This window comes from Myotis davidii, unplaced genomic scaffold, assembly GCF_000327345.1.
Source record: "Myotis davidii unplaced genomic scaffold, ASM32734v1 scaffold173, whole genome shotgun sequence".
Classification (NCBI taxonomy): domain Eukaryota; kingdom Metazoa; phylum Chordata; class Mammalia; order Chiroptera; family Vespertilionidae; genus Myotis; species Myotis davidii.
In genome coordinates, this window is record NW_006286303.1 from 1,232,230 (window position 1) to 1,256,714 (window position 24,485).

A 24,485-nucleotide genomic window follows, 5' to 3' on the forward strand; every position below is an offset into this window, starting at 1 on the left:
ATATGTCTGAGATTTTGTTGCCTTTGGATTCTTCTAGAATTTTTATGGTTTCCACTTTTCATTTCTTCCTGATTCTTACATAGGTTGTTGATTTTCTCATTTATCCGGTGAATGAATTGTACAACCAGTACTCTGAATTCTTTTTCTGTCATGTTGCATGCTTCAATTTCACTAATTTCCTTTCTTGGCAACCCCTCATTTTCTTTCCTATGGGAATTGTGTCATCTCCCCATTTTGATTATCACCAGAAGGTTCAAACATCAAGTTGCTTGGGCCTGGGCCGTGTGCAGTTGGAGCTTCGCACCATCCTAGTGTCACTGAAGAGCTCTGATACTAAGATGTGTGACTGTCATGGGTTGGTGGAAACCAGGCTCGCCCAGAGGCAGTGTTACCAACGCTCAGTGTGGCCTGGTGTGCGCACCTAGAATCAGGGGCCCCGCCTGCACTACGCTGAAACCGAGACCCCCCTGGCAAGTGTTGAAAAATCAGAGCTCCCTAGTGTGTGCCAGGAGTCAGAGTTCCCCAAGAATCCAGTATCTCAGCCTCGAGCTGAGATTCAGGGTCCTGTGCGCGCATGCACCAAGAATTGGAGTCACTGGCTCTTAGTATGAATGCACTGGGAATCAGGGATCCAAGGCGCACGTGACAAGAAACAGAGTCAAATCACTGATGCTTAGTGCTGCCTCCCTCCTGGACAATCGGGGTCCCGGTCAGCTTGGGGGACTTCAGTGAGCACTTGCCCAGAATCAAAGTCAGCTGGCACTACAGCCCTGCATGGGCTTCAGGTTTGGTCGCCTGATTGCCTTGCAGGGAACAAATTCCCAGTGTGTGAGCACTCTTAGGCTCAAGTTCCTGCAGCAGTGCATGCAGTGCGAGGGGCGGGTCTATCAGTTACTATGGTGCTGCCCGCGAGCCTGCAGGGAGGTGAATGGGCTATTACTGACAGGAATCTGCTGCCAGGATATCTGGATTCCTGGTGTCTGTGGGTCTGTAGCTGTGATCGCAGGTCTCTGTTCCCAGTGGGTGCAGGGTCCTAGTTTGTGTCTGCGACCAGACTGGATGGTTGTTGGGGTCCAGTCCCAGCAGGTGCAGGGGTTCCCAAAGGTGTGGACGGAGTCGGCAAAGAAGGAATGACACGGAGACAGCGTTCAGTTGATCAGCATAGCCAGGTTCTCTCTTTTTCTCTCCTCCTCTATTGTCCTGTTACAACCGTGTTTATAAGCATGACATAATAGTATGTTTTGGGTCCTCCCTTGGCCTTCCTGGTTTCATGCCCATAGTTTCTTATCTGGCCTTTGCCAAAAATCCTGTCTCTATCTAGTTCTGTTGATTTTAATCTTGTCTAGGATAATCTCTGTGTTCCATTATAAGGGCTATTCGAAGCTCACTATTCTACTGCTCTACTGATAAGCTACAGGAAGTGACTGAAGGAGTTTATCCTACCCAGTAAAGGTTTTATTATGTCCTCCCAGCCTCGCTGCTTGCCTTCCCTGGGACTGCCCTGTGTTGGTGGGTCTCCAGGGGTATAGGCTTTGGTGCTTTCCCTGGTGGGCAGACCCCTGGGGATGTGGGCCCAACAAGTCCCAAATTTATTGCCAATAGACTTAGTCCAAGTTCTTCATAAGTAGTACATGGTATTTCTATAACACTAGGGGGTTTTACTGATTCATTCCCCAACCCCAGTCCTGTCAATCCCCAACTCCAGGGAAATATCCCCACCTGGGGAAACAGCCTTTCTCGGGGAAGTGGCCCTGGTTAGAACACATAGCGCTAAGAAGGGGAGCAAACATATTAAGAACAGTATGCCAGGTCCCATGAAACATATGCTGTGCAGATGTTTCTTCCTTGCAGCAACTGTGTCAAGCAACAAGGATGGACTGACTTCCAGTAGGTTGTGCTGAGGCCAGGATCCTAGTCTCAAGCAGCTCTGTTTCTCAAGATGGTGTGGTCTCTGTGCCTGCGCTGGCCACTCTGGGAGTGGCGCTCCAGACCTGTAGAATCTAACTGTCTCTAGTTCATACACACACACACACACCACACGTCTACACACTTTATCGCTCCCTCGCTCTCTCACCCTCCCTCCCTACCTTCCTACCAGTCACCATCTTCCTCTCCCCGGTATTTTCCTATTTTCTAAATTTTAAATAAAAATATAGTTAAAGTAGAATTTTTTTTTTATGCCTCAAAACTGTTAGGATATCTGCACTAATAAAAGAGAAACATGGTAATTGGCGTACGACTGCTACCCTTCCCATTGGCTAATCAGCGAGATATGCAAATTAACTGGCAGCCAAGATGGCGGCCAGCAGCCAGGCAGCTTGAAACTAACATGAGGCTTGCTTGCCTCAGTGACAGAGGAAACCAACGTTCCCCACCTGCGGCTGCAGGCCTCTGAGCCGGCAGTTTAAGAAACTGTACCAAATACCATCGGACTTCAGCCACCAGGATCGCAACATTGTATGCAAAGGCCAGAAACCTACTTTCAACAGCGGAGGCCTAAGAGCTGGAGCCAAGCCTCAAGCTAAAGCTGGCCCAGAATAAAAAAAAGAAAAAGAAAAAAAGGAGTGGTTGGGAGCTTCAGTCACCCCCAGTCTGAAAACAGCCCTCAGCCCCTCACCCAGACTGGCCAGGCGCCCCAGGGGGGACCCCCACCCTGAATGGTGTGTGACCAGCTGCAAACAGCCATCATCCCCTCACCCAGGCTGGCCAGGCACCCCAGTGGGGACCCCCACCCTGATCTAGGACACCCTTCAGGGCAAACCAGCTGGTCCCCACCCATGCACCTGGCCTCTACCCTATTTAGTAAAAGGGTAATATGCCTCCCAGCACCAGGATCAGCGTGACAGGGGGCAGTGCCCAAACACCCTGATCGCCCTGTGGCTCTGGGTGTGACAGGGTGTGGCGCCCCCCCACCCCCCACACGGGCCCTGCTCTGTGTGTGACGGGGTAGAGCCATAACCTCCCCATCGGCCCTGCCCTGAGTGTGACAGGGGGCAGTGCCCCAACCCCCCAATCGGCCCTACCCTGAGCGTGACTGAGGGTGGCATCGCAACCTCCCAATCCGCCCTGCTCTGTGCATGATGGGGCGGTGCCCCAACTCCCCAATTGGCCCTGCTCTGAGCCCGACCAGGGGCTGCACCTAGGGATTTGGCCTGCCCTCTGCCACCCAGGAGCAGGCTTAAGCCAGCAGGTCGTTATCTCCTGAGGTGTCTCAGACTGCTAGAGGGCACAGGCCGGGCTGAGGGACCCCTGTCTCCCCCTGAGTGCACAAATTTTTGTGCACCGGGCCTCTAGTTTATTAGAATTAAGGTGGTGTTTTTCTTTAACTCGTGACTATAGGACAAAGTATCTTGTATGGATTAAGCCTTCCTTACACTTTAGAAAAACTATACAGAATGTAGAGAGACCAATTTTAGTCTTGTGATTCTGTTTTAAAGCAGTGAATTTTAATTTCTTCAATGTGGGTGTAAGACTTTATAATAAGGCTGTTCTCTACTTGCTCTCACCACTGCCAGTCCTATTCTCCCTTTATGCTGTAATGATTAAAACTGTAAGTTGTAACAAGGCTAGCTTTTTCTCTAAATAAAATGCTAACCCTCTTAAGTGTCTCAAATATGATGCTACCTCATCACACAGAGGCCTATCCCGTTGCAAATTGCTATTCCTGTGGCTTTAAGTCATTTCAGCTACTACCTCTTACTGTCCTCTAGTCTGTTATTTCTCAAACTTAAATGGTGATTGAAATCTCATGTGGACTTTGTTAAAATATCATTCTGATTCAGAAGAACTCGGTGGGCCCAAGATTCTCTCTTGTAATAAGCTCACAGGTGTGGCTGATGCTGATGGTCTCTGGACCATATTTTCAGTAACAACAATGTAGACTACTTGGCAAACGTATTGTCTTCAAGAGTATTTCCTCTCACTCCTTCCTACCGTCATTATTCCTTTTATTATTTCGGTACATAACTCCCTATCAATTCCAAATTTTTGCCTAAAGGGACTCTGTCTTTCATCCTTGTTTTCCCAAAGCTTACCATAATGTGTAACTAAAAATAAGCTTGCAACAAATGTTTATTGCTGATTAGATGGTGTCATTACAGCCTATTTGTAGTAACTAGTCTAAAATACATACTGAGTATTGCCAAAACCGGTTTGGCTCAGTGGATAGAGCGTCGGCCTGCGGACTGAAAGATCCCAGGTTCAATTCTGGTGAAGGGCATGTACCTGGGTTGTGGGCACATCCCCAGTAGGAGGTGTGCAGGAGGCAGCTGGTTGATGTTTCCCTCTCATCAATGTTTCCAACTCTCTATCTCTCTCCCTTCCTCTCTGTAAAAAATCAATAAAATATATTTTAAAAAATAAAATAAAATAAAATACATACTGAGTATTAAGTGTAGCTCTTAAATTTTGATTATTTTATAGTAGACAGAAAATGAATTGTGAACCTCATTTTTTTCCTGTAGACTTTTCTTTGAAGGAAAAAAAGCCTGAAATGTGCCCCAGCTAAAGCTATTTGCTTTAAAATGTTCTTGCCTTTAGTACAAACAAAAATATTTTGAAGTTTCTGTAATAACATATAGTGTTTCTCAATATTACTATGTTTGTAGAATAAGATTTTTAGAAAACTGATTGTTTTTGTTGTTTTTTTCCCTCCCAAGGAGAAGTACAAATGTCTACCACAAGACGAAAACGTAATATGTTATGTTGTTTACCGTAAGCTGTAGTAAAATGAGCTCGATTATTGACAGGTATGTTGTTAGAAATTTTTATTTTGAATTATATAAAGCCATTTTAAGACTCACAATTAGAGTAATGGTTATATCAAACCTAATAAAAGGAGTTTTTTTGCTTAAATTTAATTACTGTTACATTTAATTTCTGTATTTAGGCAGCATAGTGTAATAGTAAGAGCCAAAGGTGTGTATGGCTGTGTCTTTGAGCTATAATTTTGAGTATTTGAGTATTTTGTTTAGCTGCTCTGAAAGAAATTGTGACAGTTGCAAATGTTTCCTTGGTATTTTCTGGAATCATCTATCTCTTTATTTCTTGTTCTTTTTTGCCTCATTAATTGGTGCTAACTCCATTCCATTAAGCATTTTAGCATTTGTGACTGATAAAAGGTAACTATAATTAGGATTTCATTAGTTGAAATTATAATCTTTATATCTTACTCTTGGGAAAAGGATAAAATTCCTTGTTTCTTTGATTTTAATATTATATTTTTAACATTTTACCATCTTTTTGATATTGGAATTCATCTTACAATTGGCTTATCATAGTTTAATTGGTAGCATTTTTTTTTCTTAGTGGCACATAAAATATTGATAAATAGTGAATGGTGCTTAAATTACATGAAGTACATTAACATTTTTAAAGCAACTTCTCTTTGACAGCTAGCTAATATGCAGAATACTTTTTATATATTATTTAAATTAACAATTATTTTGTGAGATTTTTCAGGTGAGGAAACTATAGGTTAGAGAGATTAAATAATGTGTTTAAAGTCACACAGTAAGCGATGAGCAGGAATTATGACCTGTGTTGGTCTGTCTGACACTAAAGTTCCTGTGCTTTTATTATACTGTACTATGTGATTCTTCATATGTGACTTTTGACATCTGGGACAGCCCTTTTCCCTCCCCTTTTTTATGTTCATTGATGATTAGATGGTGTTATTACAGCCTATTTGTAGTAGCTAGTCTAAAATACATACTGAATATTAAGTGTAGCTCTTGGAAGTGTAGCTCTTAAGTTCTGGGAAGATGTATACTCTCCCAGAACTTAAGACCAAAGAGGCAAGGAGTTTCCTTAGAGAGGGCTGCTTATACCACTGCCATAGATTTGGGCTATGCCGTACTTTCAGGTGGGATCTGTTTGTTGTCTCCTCAGAAAGGATGTTTCTTCACTGCTTGTGAGAGATTAAATATGATTTGGGCATTATACTTCTGAATGATTGCCAATTTCCGTTCTAGACAATATCACATCTAGGGATGACATCTGTGTGTTCAGACTTAAAGCAGTGGTTCTTAATATTAGTTCATTCTCTTTCTGAACATGATGAAAGTTGCAGACTCTGCTTTCAATAAGATGCATATGTATATAGAATTTTTCATAAATTTCACTGCATGCATGGAACCCCAAAGGTCCATACAATAGACTTTTATGATGCAAAATTTGCAGATGATTTCAATAATGCATCTGACAGACACTTTACAGGCCTTCATAGGCCACAGTCAGGTCTGGTTAAAGGAGTGAATAATGAATTGTTGTAAAAGTTCATAAATCACCTGAAACTGTTTAATATTGCTCCTTAGATTAAGGGGTTATGCACCAATACTCTTGATTTCATGTTAGAATACTCTTCACCTAGACCTTCCCATAACCGACTTTTTCTTGTTACTTAGATCTCAGCTCAAATGTTCCCCATCTCAACAAGTCCTTCCTGAACCCCTCAGGCTAAAGTAACCACCAAGTTACTCAAACATTATCAAACAAACAAACAAAAAAACTTGTCATACATTTTTTGTGTTTGTTTTTATTAAAAACAAACAAACAAAAAAACTTGTCATACATTTTTTGTGTTGATTTTTTTTCTTTCTGCTAGAAAATAGGCGGTAAGAGAGCAGTGACCTATACATCTGGTTAACTGCTCTGTAACCACATTCAGAAGAGAGCCTGGCTTATGAATGTTAATAAATATTAGTCAAACGAATCAGTAATAAGTGAAAATGTATGTTAGATATTATGCTATGATGCTGGATATTGTGCTAGATATCTTAAAGCAGTGGTTTAAGTTATTATCTAAATATTGTGATGTTTATGAGTTATTTATGATTTTATAAAGTGAATATCTCAGAAAATATGTTTTGTAACTATGCTATTAAATTAAAAATAGTTTCAAGTGAACCCTTTTTTTAATGGCAAATAAATTGACTTCTGTAGGTTTGCACTGGTTACAAGATATTTTACTTCTGGTTAAATTAAATTTTGGTGTATGTTGTGTGCAGTATAGCTAAGTGTGTAGTTTTAAAATTTACATCTGTAATAAAGTTTTAAAATGTAATAAAAATGCCTATATTTTAATTTACTGACATTTATTAGAAAACTTGCTAGTAGTTATGAGTTTAAATTTGGGCAGTCCTTTAACTTATAACTGATTCAATTCACGTTCATTTTAGTGTTGCTGTTGCTTAATGATTGTGCTCTTATTTTTTTTATCCACTTTTTTTTTTTCCTTTTAGAGATGATGGTAGTATTTTTGATGGGTTGGTGGAAGAAGATGACAAGGACAAAGCAAAAAGGTAGTTCAACTTAAGATGTAAAATAGTAAATAAATAAATACTACTAAATAAATGTAATAGTAAAAATAGTAAATCAGTGATTTTTCAAAACCTATCTGCCTTAAGAATTTAGTATTCAATTAGGTGGAAGAGCTTAGAATATCAGAATCCAGTTTATAAGTTAAATAAATTTATCTTCTAAATGTGCTCTTCTCATCAAATCATATTACGGGTGGATAGTATCTCTACATCATCACTGGGGATGTCAACCTTCATCACTTGGCTAACATAGGGTTTGCCTGGATTCACCATTGTAGTTACTATTTTTCTCTTAACCTACATTATTCTAGGAAACAAGTATAGCCCACCTTCAGAGTAGGGATTGGGGAAATTAAGTTCCACCACCACACATACTTGGAATTCTTCTGTAAAAATCTTTTTCTTTCCTATTTATGTATATCTGTATGGACTCATATTTATTTTATACTTTAGGTTCTACTTCAGTGCTATTTGTTACTCAAATTATTCCAGCTTCAGCCATTGGAAGGTATCCTTTGACATGCCTCCAGTCTGTAGTAGAAGGGAAAGTAGATGATAGAGAGAGGGAGGGAAGAATTGTTGGAGAAATATCATCAAGTAGTGAGGGAATCGGATGTAGAGCCATGGTGGTTACAGTCAGGGCTTTGACCTTAAATAGGGGTCTTGTCAGTTAATTATAGTATTAGAAGGGAGAGTCCAGGTAGCAGTACAGCCAAGTTGGTAGTTATTGGGGGTGAGCAGTGAGTGCGTAGACAAGAGTAGAGGTGTTGTAGCATTATACACAGATACAAAATATAAACATGTAATAGTTCCCCAAATGTCTTTATTTAGCAAAATAAAATGTACTGGGATGAGAAAAATATACTTTAATGAATGATTAAAATATATCTATAAGAAAAATTTAAGGAAAGCTGTAACTTTATTCAAGGAAATAAAAAGACCTGTATTTGAAGCTGAAAGAATCTAGGACAGTCCCTACCCCTTAACCTCAAACTAGTGGAGAAAAGTTCTTATAGACTCAGCAGGATAGAGATAAACTCTCTAAGATGGGTATAATCAGTCTTACCTGAATGAAGAGGCAGAACTTTAAGGAATTGACTTGGACTAAGGGCCAAGTTTATAGATGGATAAAGTGAGCTAAGGGCATTCTATTTGCAAAGACTCTGAAGATTTAATAATGTTTTTTTTGTAAACCAAAAATATTATTGCTATGGAAACCTTAGAGAAACAGAAGGAATCTTGTAATGATGCTGTCAGAATTAAATAGGACCACATTGAACTCTTAAGTGAAAACAATGATGAGTTAAAGAACAAAGGGAGTTTTATACTTACCCCCCAAATGGAACACCAGTTATCAGTTATCCTGTTATCAGTGAGGTCATTTCAAGAACTAATTATTTCCAACTTGAATGTAATATAGAAGTAAAGTTTGCTTTAATGGGTGTGATCCAGTGGTAGAGTTGGGAAGAATATTTGCTTTCTCTATATTTTCTTTCTCTGGAGTCAAAATGCCTGATTCGAATTTGTACTTCATGGTAATGTTTTTCTATGTACCCAAGTTGTCACATCTGTAAAATAGAAAATAGTAATCTACCTCATAGGAATTAAATGAGATTTCATAGATGTTTACTAGCACCTGGCACATAAGTATACAACAAATATTGGCTACTATTTTTACCCCCTACCCATGTGTTTAGATATTTCATATATACTAATTCTCAGATGCTTATTTCTTACTCTTTTCTAGAGAAATATAACTAGGTTCATATATCCAACTACCTCTTGTCTATTTCTTTTAAAATGTCAAATAGGCCATTTCACCATATCTAAATTCTCCCAAAGCCATCTGTTCACCAAAACCAGTATCACATGTTATATTTCACATTGATAAACAGCATTATCAGTTACGTTGAGAATCCTCTTAGATTTCCCTTTTTGTTTCTCCACTACAAACCAAATCTAATTTACCAAGAATTGGTAGTTCTGCCTCTTGACCCTCAAAACCATACTGCTTTGTTAACAGTGCCCCTGTTATGGTTCATAGGTTAGGATATTGCAGTTGCTTCCTAAATGGTAATCTGGCTTTCAGTCTTGTTTGGTGTATGGTAAGTTTTCAGTTGTATTTGCTTAGTGAATTTGTTTCACCAAGCATTGATTCTTTCATCAGTCTGATGCCAGAATAGTCTTATTAAGCAATTTCATTCGTGCCATTTATTTGCTTAAAATCTTTCAATGCCTTCTCATGGCTTTTAGGATTAAATGAAAATATTTTAATAAAACTTAAATGATTTAAGTAGCATAAAACGTCATGATTTTTTTTCAGTACTTAATACTCCCACTTTACCCCTTAAATCTAGCATACTTGGACCTATACTCTGGTCACGTTAGCCACACTGAACTAGTTGTGATAGGTTTTCATCTCTACAAGTTTCCTATGCCTGGAATGTTCTGCACACATCCCGCTACCATCTCTTTTTCACATAGTCTTCAGGACTCAATTCAGCACAGTTGGGTGCCATCCTTGGTTCCTCTGAGTTTCCATAGGAATTTGGCGAATTTTTAAAATGTTATTCAATTTATTGGGGTTTCATTGGTTAATAAAATTATATAGGTTTCAAGTGTATAATCCTATAATACATAGTTTCCAAAGGAATCAGGTGTAGTTCTGGGAAGGGATATCTTTCCCCAGTATACCTAGCCCTTATTAGCACCGTCTCTGTCATTATAGCAACATTCATTATCAGGTAATATCTATTATGTTTCATAAGAGATTTGAACAATTGAATTTTCCCCCAGTACTAATATAGAAAAAATGCTTTTTCTTTATGGGAAAAAATAAAATAAAGTATCCTCTGACATTTTGGGAAAGTAGTATACTTTACTTAAACAGAAACTGAATTCTTAATTGTGACTTCACAAAGCAGATAATTAGAGGTATTGTAGAATGGTTAATTGCTCTACAAATAATTGTACTGTATTTACTTGTCTCAAGAGGTCTCTGTGCAACTAAATATTTGTTTACTGGTTACTGCTTTACAGAGAATAGTAGTAATTATTCGTTTGTCTAGCACATATATTTTCAGTGCTTTCTGTTTGTTAGGTGTTATTCTTAAGTGCTTAGATCAGCCGTGGGCAAACTACGGCCCACGGACCGGATCCAGCCCGTTTGAAATGAATAAAACTATTGAAAAAAAAGACCGTACCGTTTTATGTAATGATGTTTACTTTGAATTTATATTAGTTCACACAAACATTTCATGCTTTTGTTCCGGCCCTCCGGTCCAGTTTAAGAACCCATTGTGGCCCTTGAGTCAAAAAGTTTGCCCACCCCTTAGATGGAAAAATTTGGGCTGTCTTATCAAGGAGCACAGCCTAATGGAGAGACAGATATGCAAACAAATGATTACAGCTCAGTGTTGGAGGCTGGGGTATAGGAATAAAGAAGAAGAATGTGTGTGTGGGTAAGCCTCAGGGTAGGGAGATTTCAGCTTTAGATTTGTTTGTAATTTAAAACTTACAGGTGATGGATATGATGGAAGATGGTTTGGGTGGTGTGCACAGAGAGTGATATACAGATCTTGTATCAAAGAACTATACACTTGAAACCTATATGACCCTATTAACCAATGTCACCCCAGTAAATTATTTAATAAATTTAAAAAATAATTTTTAATAATGTTATAAGGAAACTATAGATTCTTGGTACATATTAGAGTAAATAAAACCTGAGATTTGAATGCTGTTGGTCTTATTGGCATTTCATAAAAACATGTATGCCAAAACCTTAATATGTATGTTTCTTTCTTTCTTTTTTAAAATATATCTTTATTGATTTCAGAGAGGAAGGGAAAGGGAGAGATGGAAACATCAGTGATGAGAGAGAATCATTGATTGGCTGCCTCCTGCACGCCTCCTACTGGGGATCGAGTCCACAACCCGAGCATGTGCCCTGACTGGAAATCGAACCCGGGACATCCTGGTTCATAGGTGGATGCTCAACCACTGAGCCACGCCAGCCGAGTGTAAAAGTTTCTTTATTGATAAAGAGGGAAGAAAAATTATTGCTCATATTAACTGTATATTGTTGGTAAATTAGGAGATAAATATTTATTACCATCTAGATTAACAGAAGAACATGGGTGTGGTAGTGTCCAAATTGAACATTATATTAAACTATTTGTGTAATTAAATGGACTGTTTGAAAACTACTACTTTATTTTTTTTCGGTTTCACCAGAGTATCTAGAAACAAATCTGAAAAGAAACGTAGAGATCAATTTAATGTTCTCATTAAAGAATTGGGTTCCATGCTTCCTGGTAATGCTAGAAAGATGGACAAATCTACCGTTCTGCAGAAGAGCATTGATTTTTTACGAAAACATAAAGGTAAATTTTTCACTTTGTTAAATAGTGTGGTTTTTTTAAATATCAGACTTTCTCGTAAAGCATAATGTGATGGAATCTTGGCAGTGATGCTTAAGAGTGGATGCGTCCTAACCTTTTTTAAGAGAAAGAAATCAATTGCTTTTTAAAAGATTTCCTTGTATGTTTTTTCTTTCATTCAACAAACATTTATTTAGTGCCCAGTATATCCTACATTTTCATCCTGCAGGGTAACAGTCCTGGCCCTCAAGTAACACAAGCCAGGAGAGGCAAACATCTAAACAGCTAATTTCAGTGCATATATTATAACAGGTCGAGTGCTTGTAAACTTAAACTTGTTAGCAAAACACAGTCAAGAATGTGTCAGGGAAGGCTTAAAAATAGTTGATCTTTTCAACTGAGTCTTCCTTTTAGATTAAGTAAGGAAAACATCTTTTCACAGAGAGGAAATAGCATGTGCAAAAGCAGAGAAGGAGGGCGAGTTCAGTGTAACTGGAGCATAGTTTGAGTTTGAAAATTATGGGCATATTTGAAAGAAAGGCAAGGGCCAGATTGTAAGGGCCTTTTATATCATTTTAAAAGATTGTTTCAGTGTATATCTAGGAAAAAACATTATGTTTAAATTAAAGTTATTATTTCTTAATTTAAAAAAATCATTTTGACTACATAAATCATGAAAAGAAAATTTAGAGAATATTAACTATTTTAGTAGCAGAGATAATACATGAAAAAGTTGTAAAAGGACATTTCCTTTTTCAGATGTAAATTAAACTGCAAAACTCAGAAGGAGAATTTGTAATTAGTGCCTCTTTTTACTTCTCCCTAGCTCACTCAGTAATGCATTAGTAGCCTGCTTCATGCTCCATCGCTCTGAAATCATTTTTGTTAATTTCACTAATGCCATTAACCCCTCCTCTGCCACCAATAAAGCAATAGCTTTTTCTTAAATCTCATTCTCTTCTGCACGTCTGAAGCACTGGAAATTTTAACCTATCCTCCACTGGCTTTTCCCTTGGCCTGTTATACTGTACCTCTTCATTCACCTCCCTCTTCCTGACTAACCCTAACTTCTCATTCTCTTTCTTTTTCTGCTCTTTAAATGTGACATTTCTGAGGGTCTTATTTTTTGTGTTCTTGTTTTCTCTACATGCTGGAGATCCCTCAGCATAAGGAGATCCAGCAAGGAGATCCCTCATTCTCTATTAAACTTATTAAACTAATAAGTCTGTATTTTAGATGCTAACTTTTTAGTCTTTTATTTCCAGATAACTTCTGGATCTTTCTTTTGCATGTTGTCAAACTCAGCACATCTAAAACAATTCATTTTCATCTTGTCCAGTCATCTCTTTCTCTCAACTTTTCTTTTTCTATTTTTACACCACCATCCTTTTACTCCCCCAGGATTCAAACCTGAAAAGACTTTCATTTTTTCACCTTTCATAGTACTGTATTACTGTTGCCAAATTCTCTTGATTCTTCTGTAAATGTGTCAAAATTGTCTTCATTTTTATTACCACTTTTGTCATTACATTTTTCCTTTACAAATAGTATTCTTTTTAAAAAATATATATTTTATTGATCACAGAGAGGAAGGGGGAGAGAGAGAGAGTTAGAAACATCAATGAGAGAGAAACATCGATCCGCTGCCTCCTGCACATCTCCCACTGGGGATGTGCCCGCAACCCAGGTACATGCCCTTGACTGGAATCGAACCTGGGACCCTTGAGTCCACAGGCCGACGCTCTATCCACTTAGCCACACCGGCTTTGGCTACAAATAGTATTCTTGCTATCTCAGTGTCCCTTATTAAATAGCACACTGAGCCCCTCAGGCATTGTAGTTCAATAAATGATTGTTGAATGAAATGAAATAATACGCATGCACACATTTCCCTCTGATAGTAGAGGATTAATTTTGACATTAAGTAGATAAGGTTTGGTTTTGTTTTTTCAAAATTGGGTATAAGATTCTCACAAAAATAAAATTTACCTGAAATTGGAAGAGAGTTCTCATTTAATTATTAGTCTAAAATAAGTTGTGCTTAACTTGTGCTATGCATTAGTTGTGCTTATGTATTTAACTCTTTTTTTCGGAATGTTTATAATTGATGTGAATTTGAAAAAGTATGACTATATGCCATAGAATTAGTAGCTAGACTTTTTAGTTACTCTTCATATTCTAGTGCATGCATTTTTTTAAAAATATATTTTATTGATTTTTTACAGAGAGGAAGGGAGAGAGATAGAGAGTTAGAAACATCGATGAGAGAGAAACATCGATCAGCTGCCTCCTGCACATCTCCCACTGGGGATGTACCTGCAACCCAGGTACATGCCCTTGACTGGAATCGAACCTGGGACCTTTCAGTCCTCAGGCCAACGCTCTATCCACTGAGCCAAACCGGTTTCGGCCAGGCATTTTTAATATAGCAGATTTTTGGTGACAATTTAATGTATTTACACAAGGTGTCCCAAAAAGATGTATACAGACTTGTAACAGCTAATAGCTCTATTTTGAGAACGAAGTGTATTTTAATAAGCACTGCCTTCGTAATTATTCAAACTGTATGTATACATTTTTTTGAACAGCCTATATAACAACTTAGTCCATACTTTTCAATTCAAAGTAGAATATATTTTGAAGAGTAAAATTTGTGACATAGACTTTTATTCTGCCTGATTTTTAAAACTATGTCTGTATTTAAAGATGGAAAAACATTTGTTAGCTAAGTAGTTCATGTTTCATCATTTATGAATAGCTTTCTCATAACTAAATCCATTAGCAAGTAGTATATTGCAAAATAAACTAATAATTTTGTTAAAATATTGTCACAATCCAAGGATCTCAAAATTTTTTGACCAGCTCCCTACCTCTAAGAAAACATGCAAGGGGACACTAAGCAAAATCGCTGTGGGGTTATTACTATAAAATTTTTGCCCCAAATCTTAATTTAGTCTCCTTGATTAATTAAGAACAGAGCACCTCAGATTGGGAGCAATCTTTCTACGTGGCGGTAGAAAGGCTGAGAGTCCTCTTTGTTAAAAGCAGGCTTACTGACCTCCTGGGCTGTTTTCCTACAGGCTCATGTCCTTATATCTGCTCTAGGTTCTATCACTTGAATGGCAAGGAAAGGAAGAGGAAAAAGAATATCTTCCTATTGGTTGATCTATCTGCTTATTCTGAATTTTGTTCGGTCATTGTGTCAAGCAGGAAGCAACACAGGCTATCACAGCTCCCCAGAGAAAATCTAAAGAGACTGATATTTCCAAGAGACCAAAGACCAAATCCTAAGGAAATAATTTGCCATAGTAGCTCAAATATTTCATCATACCAAAACTTTGACCTCCTGATACCTATCTAGACCAATGCTATAGTCTATGGTTCTCATCTTTAATTAGAGTGGGGAAAGAGAAGGCAGTCATAGGACTTTTGTACTGCCCCAGTCGCCCACCCTGTAGTAAAAGTATGCCACTAATGTGTCAAATAATCTGTTTACAGAAATCACTGCACAGTCAGATGCTAGTGAAATTCGACAGGACTGGAAACCTACATTCCTTAGTAATGAAGAGTTTACACAATTAATGTTAGAGGTATGTCCAGATTTAATTTTTGAAAAGTTTTATTTTCCTCAAAAAAAACCAAAAACAACACTACATAAATCATAGGAGTGACTAATTATACTATAATTTTAACAATATTAATTTAATGTTGAAAATACTTAATTCCGTGTAAATCAATAAACTGTTATTGTCAATTAAAATTAATCAGTGCAAGTATTGTAAGCAAATAGTATTATCTGGTAAAGGAATGACAAAATTTTCATATTTTCAGTATTAAATGAATTTTTGAGTGGATTAATAAAAGTCAGAAAACTATAGCTACCAAATTCTCTACCAGAGATGATACTAGCAACATTCAAATGAAGAATAATATATTTTATTCATCATATATTAAATATAATGAAATGTATCCTACTTGACAGTAGTTTTTTTAACAAATTAAAATCTACCCCAAAATAACATAAAGTTATAATAAATGAGTATTTTGAAAATGTAAAACAAATGAAATGTACATTGAAAGGCAATTCTTCTTAATTCAGGTAGAAACTTTTTTATGTGTGTAGAATAACGTAGGTATCATCTGTGGGCACAAAGCACACAGAATTCAGTATCAGATTTCCATGAAAACTTACCATAAATAGGAAACAGAGGCAGTATAGGTTGGCAGTACAGTTAAGGACAAGAAACTAGATACATAACAGAAAGTAGCCTAGAAAGATTAGAGGAAAGTGATTGAGATGGAGACGTAGGCATTGTTAAATAATTACATCTCTTATCCTGCTGGTTTGGATTTATTCTTTTACACTTTAAGTGTTTATCTGTGTTGGGTATGTACAGCGTGGGGCAAAGGTAGGTTTATAGTTGTGAGTATGGGAAACATTATTTATTCTTGAATTGTCATTTATTAATTATTGTATTTTTTATATGAATAACTGTAAACCTACTTTTGCCCCACCCTGTTTATGTAATGGCTATGAATTGTGTCTTTGTATAGTGACTAGAATCTAAGCAACATAAAGTATTTGCATGTTAATGAGGAACAGTTAATTGCTAGATTAAGTCTTTGTATATTCAAGAGAAATGTTAACATGGAAATTTGTTGGAATATAAATATATTGTATATATTTAAACCTGTACTTAAAAACCTGAAATAAAACTGATCACTTTTCACATATTAACTCAGTGAATCCTCACAATACTCTTATGATGTAGACACTATTAGTATCCCTTTCTTACAGCCAAATGAGGCAATCGAGAAACAAAGAGATTATGAAACTTGCCCAAAAGTAAGTAGCTCAGCTGGGATTTTTTGCAGGTAGACAAGCCTCTGCTCCCATGGCCTCAGCCCCTGTGAAACTTCTTTCAGTGGAAGCTAACCATGGTGCCGAACTTGCAGCTCATTAACCAGCAGCTAGCTCTTTAAATTAGTGGACACTTGAGTTATAAACCAGAAAATAGTTTCTGATTTTGTTAAATATTTTTTCTAAAAAGTAGTTTGACATTGTCCAAGATTATCTCGTTAGGTAATAAATATTATTTTTATGAAAGGGTGCACACAGCTAACATCTACAACAGAGAAAGGAAATAAATAACTCATTTAATTATACTAATTTAAATTTAAATTTTTTTTAAATTTTCTTTATTGATTAAGGTATTACATATGTGTCCTTATCTCCCTATTGCCTCCCCAACCCCTGCTCATGCCCTCACCCTCCTGGTGTCTGTGTCCGTTGGTTATGCTTATATGCATGCATACAAGTCCTTTGGTTGATCATTCCCTCTTACCCACTCCCTCCCCTGCCTTCCCTCTGAGGTTTGATGGTCTGATCGATGCTTCTGTCTCTGGATCTGTTTTTGTTCATCAGTTTATGTTGTTCATTATATTCCATAGAGTAAGATCATGTGATACTTACCTTTGTCCAACTGACTTATTTCGCTTAGCATAATGCTCTCCAGGTCCATCCATGTTGCAAATGGTAGGAGTTCCTTCCTTTTTACAGCATTATAGTATTCCACTGTGTAGATGTACAACCGTTTTTTAATCCACTCATGTGCTGATGGGCACTTAGGCTGTTTCCAAATCTTAGCTATTGTAAATTGCGCTGCTATGAACATAGGGGTGTATGTATCCTTTCTGACTGGTGTTCCTAGTTTTTTAGGATATATTCCTAGAAGTGGTATCACTGGGTCAAATGGGAGTTCCATTTTTAGTGTTTTGAGGAAACTCCATACTGTTCTCCACAGTGGCTGCACCAGTCTGCATTCCCACCAGTAGTGCACGAGCGTTCCTTTTTCTCTGCATCCTCGCCAGCACTTGTCATTTGATGATTTGTTGATGATAGCCATTCTGAGAGGTGTTAAGTGGTACCTTATTGTTGTTTTGATTTGCATCTCTCGGATGTTTAGTGACTTTGAGCATGTTTTCGTATGTCTCTTGGCCTTCTGTATATCCTCTTTCCAAAATTATCTATTTAGGTCGGTTGCCCATTTTTTGATTTGGTTGTTTATCTTTCTTTTGTTAAGTTGTATGAGTTCTCTGTAAATGTTGGAGAGTAAACCCTTATCATAGATAACATTGGCAAATATGTGCTCCCATGCAGTGGGCTTTCTTGTTGTTTTGTTGATGGTTTCTTTTGCTGTGTACAAGCTTTTTATTTTGATGTAGTCCCATTTGTTTATTTTCTCTTTAGTTTCCATTACACGAGGAACTTACCGTAGATCTTAAGAGGAATCCACAGGCAGCAAAATCTAATTTTAATTTTATGACTATATTCTCTGTGCAATCCTATATAATAAAAGCCCAGTGAGCAAACGGTGGAACGACCAGAACAACCAGTCGACCAGTCGCTATGATGTGCACTGACCACCAGGGGGCTGACACTTAACTCAGGATCTGCCCCCTGGTGGTCAGTGCGCTCCCACAGTGGGGGCGCTGCTCTGCTGACCAGGATGAGTGGCACTCCCACAGTGGGCCGATCCCCACAGGCCACACCCCCCACTAGTGCATGAATCTGTGCACCGGGCCTCTAGTTTTTTAATAAAATTTGGTAATCATTAACTATTTTCCTTGCTTCATTGGTATGAAAAATTTCTTAAAATTAAGAAAGTTAATTTTAAGCCCTAGCCTATTTGTCTCAGTCAAATAGAGCATCTAGCCCAGCCGTGGTCAAACTACGGCCCGCGGGCCGGATCCGGCCCATTTGAAATGAATAAAAGTAAATTAAAAAAAACCGTACCCTTTTATGTAATGATGTTTACTTTGAATTTATATTAGTTCACACAAACACTCCATCCATGCTTTTATTCCGGCCCTCCGGTCCAGTTTAAGAACCCATTGTGGCCCTTGAGTTAAAAAATTTGCCCACCCCTGATCTAGCCTGTGGACCAAGGGATCCTGGGTTCAATTCTAGTCAAGGGCACATACCTTAGTTGCAGGCTCCTCACCGCCTGGGCCCTGGACAGGTCACTTAGAGGAGGCAACCAATCGATGTGTTTCTCTCACATGGATGTTTCTCTCAGTTTTTCCCTCTCTCTTCCACTCTCTTTTTTTTTCACGTATCAGTAATCTTAATGAAGATAAACTACCTGTTCACTGATAAGCTAAACACAAAAGCTTTGTCTTCAAATTTTTCTTCACAATGGACAGATCTTTATTAATGTCAGGACACAGTAGTATTAAAAAAAATCAAAGATTTAAGAGATTAGAACGTTATATACAACAGAAAACTTAATCATATATAAATTAGTTGTCTCAAGATGAACCTCACAGCTTTCAGGATGACATTCCTGAAAAATGTTATATTTACTTATTTTTAATATGTCAAACATTTTTATTTTAGTATTTATAACTGTCAAGTAAATATGTATTCTAACATTAATATACTATAAATATGTGTGTGTATTGCAACCTGGGTCTAACTAACCTACATGTGTTCCTACTGGCTAGTCACTTTGATCAGATTATAGGTAGGCAGTGCAACTACCATTTTCTGCAGTAGAGTGGTTTTATAAGTGCCTCTGATCATCCACTCGTCTCTAAATTCATTAGTCTGACCGATCTTCCTATTGGCATCTGTTCTGAAAGTCACCAAATTTATTTCTCATTTCGTATCCTGTTTGATCTTATTTTACACTGAACCATCCATCTTCCTTCTCACCTTGTCACATTCTCTTATATTGATTTCCTCATCGACGGTTGTATTCTGTCTTTGATTTTCTCTGGTACTTGTCATTCGCATCCCCACATGTAGATAATTCCCCAAGGATTTGTCTGGAATGCAGATCTGCAGATCTCATATCTTCAGCGGTTACTTCTGTACCTAAGATTCTCAAATGAAAATACTTTATCTTATGTAAAATACAGGATCACTTTATTAATAAGTATTGTATCTCTGCATGGCTTCTCTCCTGAACTCTTAACTTCACATTTCTCGATGTCTAAGTTCTTTCTTCTCTATTCTTACTGCACTTAATTTCATTCAGATTCTCATTAACTTCACTGTCTATTCTAAAGTCATTGAGATTTTCCTGTGTTAATTTTTCCCCCCTCTAAATCTATTTACACACTGCTTCCAGACTACTCTTGAACATAAGATATAGGTCCTTATGTCTTAACCTGGCATTTCATGGCCTTTCGTGATCTATCCTTAGCCTACCTTTTCAGATTTATTTCCCTTTCACTCAATTCCTCATGTATCTCCCTACAGTTCATACACCTCTCGGTTGATATATACAAAAGGTGATAATGTATTCCTTTGTGTGCCAAAGACATTATTAATGGTGTGTGTACTTCAGAGATATTAGCATCTTCAAATAAGGCCATCTGTACACAATATATGAATGAAGGTAGAACATTAAATCCATAGTTTAGAAACCAACTGTCCCAATAGCCAAAGAGTGATTTTTTTTCTCCAAAAGCATTTAAAAAATGCACAAAGATATATACTATACTACAGTATTGTGAAGGGGGAAAGCTAGCATTTTGATAATGCTCTGGAAATTTCCACCTTATGTCTTTTGTCATTTAGTAAGTTAGACTTTTATTTTTGTGCTAGAAAACACTTTTCTTTTCATTTAACTGACTATTATGTTTAATTTCAGGCTCTTGATGGTTTTTTTTTAGCAATCATGACAGACGGAAGCATAATATATGTGTCTGAGAGTGTAACTTCATTACTTGAACATTTACCAGTAAGTATAAAAATCCTGTGATCTCTTTCTTATTTAATGCCTATTTTAAACATTCTAAAGTACTTGAAAATGTACCTCCAGAGCAATGTTAAGTAATAGAGTGTGGAGGAGAACGCAAAATACATCTTTGTTTTAACATGGCTGTTTTTTCTCACTTCAGTCATGCCTCTGTAATCTGTAGAAACTATTCAGTGACTACTTTATCCAATCTCTGTTCTTGCTGTCCTATTTTTTCTAATGCTAAGTTTTCAGTGTTTCCTTTTTATTCAGCCTGGTGAAGACGTTGCTGAATCACTGAGAATATCTTGGGAGTAATTAAATTTCTACTGAGATATTCCTGTTATAGCTAGAGGAACACAAATAATTTTCTCAAAAGAATAACTTAAAAGTACACACTAAAAATAATAGATATAGAACTTTTGTGCTCTTTGGCTTGACTTGCTAATGCCCAAGTAGCCATATTCAATGTGTTATCAATATGACCTTAAGGGTACAGAATTGGAAAATAATTACATTGTATGATTTTGATAAAGATGGTGAACACCAAAATTAATGTGTTTGTTGTTTTATTCCAAGTATAATTATTGAATATCAACTCTCTACCAGACACGATGTTAGATGCTCTGCTGCAGCTGACAGTTTTAATGAATTTGAAATTTTTATTTAACATGTAATGTTCGTATCTAAGGTAGGGCTTGTGGTATAAATATTCTGAAGTTACTTATAAATTAGTCTTAATTTAATATAAATAGAAAGTACCTGTTTTATAAAGGTCTCTTTTAAGAGATACTCATAAGCAGTATCTTCCTCCCTCTGATTACTCTGCCACCTCATCCTAGCTAATAAAAGAGTAATATTAATATACAAATTGACCATCACTCCAACACACAAGATGGCTGCCAGTGGAGAGCAGCTTTGGGCAATCAGGCCAGCAGGGGAGGGCAGTTGGGAAGGACCAGGCCTGAAAGGGAGGGCAGTTGCGGGGACCAGGCCAGCAGGAGAGGGCAGTTGGAGGGGATCAGCCCTGCAGAGGAGGGCAGTTAAGGGCCACCAGGCCAGCAGAGGAGGGCAGTTAGGGGCAATCAGGCTGGCAGGGGAGCAGTTAGGCATGGATCAGGCTGGCAGGGGAGTGGTTAGGGAGTGATCAGGCAGGGAGGCAGAAGCAGTTACGGGAAATCAGGAAGGTAGGCAGGCAAGTGGTTGGGAGCCAGCAGTCCCGGATTATGAGAGGGTCCCATATTGGAGAGGGTGCAGGCTGGGCTAAGGGGCGCACACCCCCTGTGCACGAATTTCGTGCACCAGCCCTCTAGTATTCTATATAGAGAATTGACACTACACTTAAAAGACCAGATTTAAAAGGGTATTTTCTTACTGAAAGCCAAGCTTTAAGTAATTTGCTGATTTTTGTGGCTCACACCAGAAAATGACTTGGTTTGCCTGCTTTTGTAGGGGCTTTCATTAACAGTAAGCTCAAAAAGTAGGTAATTAGCCCATCTAAAATTTGTTTGAGAGGAAACAGATTATAGAACACAAAAGTAAATTAGTATAGGCAGAGAAAAGGACAGATTGATTAACTGAATTTTCTAGTTTTGTTTTGTTTTTAATTATGTGAAAAAAGCTCGGGAAAGAAACTCATTATAGGATTAAGATAATGATTAAAATAAGATTAATATGAATAAAGGTATTATTATATACTTTTAAACCATATACCATTGTATAGGTTTTCTTTTCATTATGTATTTATAGAAACTAATTTTTTAAATTTCTAAAAATTTTATTCATAATCAGCATCTTATGTAATATATGTGGTAACACTTTTTTTTTTTTTAAATATATTTTATTGATTTTTTTCCAGAGAGGAAGGGAGAGAGATAGAGAGTTAGAAACATCGATGAGAGAGAGACATTGATCAGCTGCCTCCTGCACATCTCCCACTGGGGATGTGCCCGCAACCAAGGTACATGCCCTTGACCGGAATCGAACCTGGGACCCCTCAGTCCGCAGGCCGACGCTCTATCCACTGAGCCAAACCGGTTTCGGCTGTAACACTTTTTTAAAATCCTACTTTTTGGGCACTTTCCTTGAACTCCATTCAGTATTAGATGCCCTTCCTCTCTCTGCTTATGTTACCTTGTACGTACTGCCATCATGACACTTATAGTGAATTGTAATTTTCTGTTTATTTGGGTAATCATGGTAGGTGTAGCTTTTTAAATGCAGGGACTTTATATCCACAATGGGCTAGCTAGTTTCTTAGAGAGGCATTTGGTAATATTTTATTGAATGTATAAAAATGAGTAGGCTCTTTGATGTAGCTCTTTTAAAAAATCTTTCCTAACGGCACACTGGTGTTGAATCTTTAGTGAGGTGGTGTTTAATTGATTTTTGAAATAGGTAACATGTGATAGATCTAGTTGGGATCCAAGCATTTTGTCATTAATATTCCCTCCTCGTGAAAACTGTCTTTACCTTTCCATTCCATCCTGGATTTTTAAAAACCTTTCTGTTTTATAACTGTTTTTAGATTACAGAAATATCAAGAAAATAGTACATAGAGTTTCCATGTGCCCCATACCCAGTTTCCTATGTTATTAACATTATCTTGATATTTTTCATTGTTTGAATTAGCCAAAGCATATAGATTGATAGGTGAATTTTTGGGCAGAGGAAATTGCTGCTGCTCCTCTAGTAGACCCATTTCATTCCATACTAAGTTAATAGTATCCTTTGTTAATATGTTTTTGCTGCTCACCAGTTCCTATGGACACTTTTCTTCACATCACCTTGAAAAACGTAAACACCAGTGTTTTGCGGGGCGGGGTGGGTGGGAAGCAAAAAGAGAAACACATTTTTTGAGAAAATAATACTCAGGATGAAACATAAGAAAAAAATATTTGACTTTCTGTTTTAGTTGTTGTTAATTTTCAAACTGTAACAGATACTAAACAAAAGGTTTAAAATAATGATGCCTCTTTCATTGTGTCTTAATGTATACACCTATTATCTAAAATAGAATTTTGGCTATTGCCAGAAGGGAAGACACATTAGCAAATACCTAAATTAGGCTTTATTGTTTATAGTTCAGTTCTGTTGAGAAATTAAAACTTGCCATCTTAGGTCAATATGACTTAAAATTTTTAAATTTAAATTTTATTTTATTTTATTTTAAATATATTTTATTGATTTTTTACAGAGAGGAAGGGAGAGAGATAGAGAGTTAGAAACATCGATGAGAGAGAAACATCGATCAGCTGCCTCCTGCACACTCCCTACTGGGGATGTGCCCGCAACCCGGGTACATGCCCTTGACCGGAATCGAACCTGGGACCTTTCAGTCCACAGACCGACGCTCTATCCACTGAGCCAAACCGGTTTCGGCTAAATTTAAATTTTAAATCAGACCATAAAATTACAAGACTGATTCTATAGGTCCTGCAAGAAAAATGTTTTCTTAACTTTGTCACTTTATGCTTAGGCACATTTTAACCTATTTGTAGCTAATAATTGGGCATAAATGCTTTATTCTCTTGAGATTGGTAAGAAAACTTATGGATTCTTTTTGTCTCCCAATCTAGCTTTCTGTGACAAATTAGGGTCATGCCACCTTAGTGCTAGAAGAAATTTTAGACATCCTTAGCCCACCCCCTTTATATTATCAGCAAGAAACATGAAACTAGAAAGTTGGACTTAACTGTGCAACATTTTTGTGGAGCTTCCAAGACACAAAGTTGGTGTCTTACTATATTTCAAATTTAAAATGTTTTAAATTTTACAACTAAAGATTGATTACTCACACTTGTTTAAATATATTCCTCAGAGAGAATATATTAAAATTGTAACCAAGTAATACAGAGAAGATGATAACCACATTATAGCTTAGCAGAGTCCAGGACTAAAAATGCTTCTGTGAAGTTACTGGGCAAGCCTTTCCTTTTCTCCTCTTAACTTGAGAGTTTGGGAATATAAACACAAATGTGTTTTAAGAAACGCAGTAAACCCTGTGGTGTGCTCATCCAGGGTGGCTCCGTGGTTGA

The 24,485-nt window shown here is 37.4% G+C and overlaps 1 protein-coding gene across 5 annotated transcripts in view; it reads left to right on the forward strand.

The window, feature by feature from the left end:
* CLOCK (clock circadian regulator) overlaps positions 1-24,485 on the forward strand; it is a 153,301-nt gene that overhangs the window by 77,124 nt on the left and 51,692 nt on the right. For 4 of the 5 annotated variants that reach the window (XM_006757797.2, XM_015560091.1, XM_015560092.1 and 1 more), the window contains 5 exons: positions 4,659-4,748; positions 7,242-7,301; positions 11,556-11,704; positions 15,200-15,291; positions 20,362-20,451. In XM_006757797.2, the coding sequence (XP_006757860.1) occupies positions 4,702-4,748; positions 7,242-7,301; positions 11,556-11,704; positions 15,200-15,291; positions 20,362-20,451 (438 nt within the window). In that variant the 5' untranslated portion in view covers positions 4,659-4,701. Of the gene's footprint in view, positions 1-4,658; positions 4,749-7,241; positions 7,302-11,555; positions 11,705-15,199; positions 15,292-20,361; positions 20,452-24,485 lie in introns of those variants that run through there. The other variant, XM_006757799.2, reaches the window with a different exon arrangement.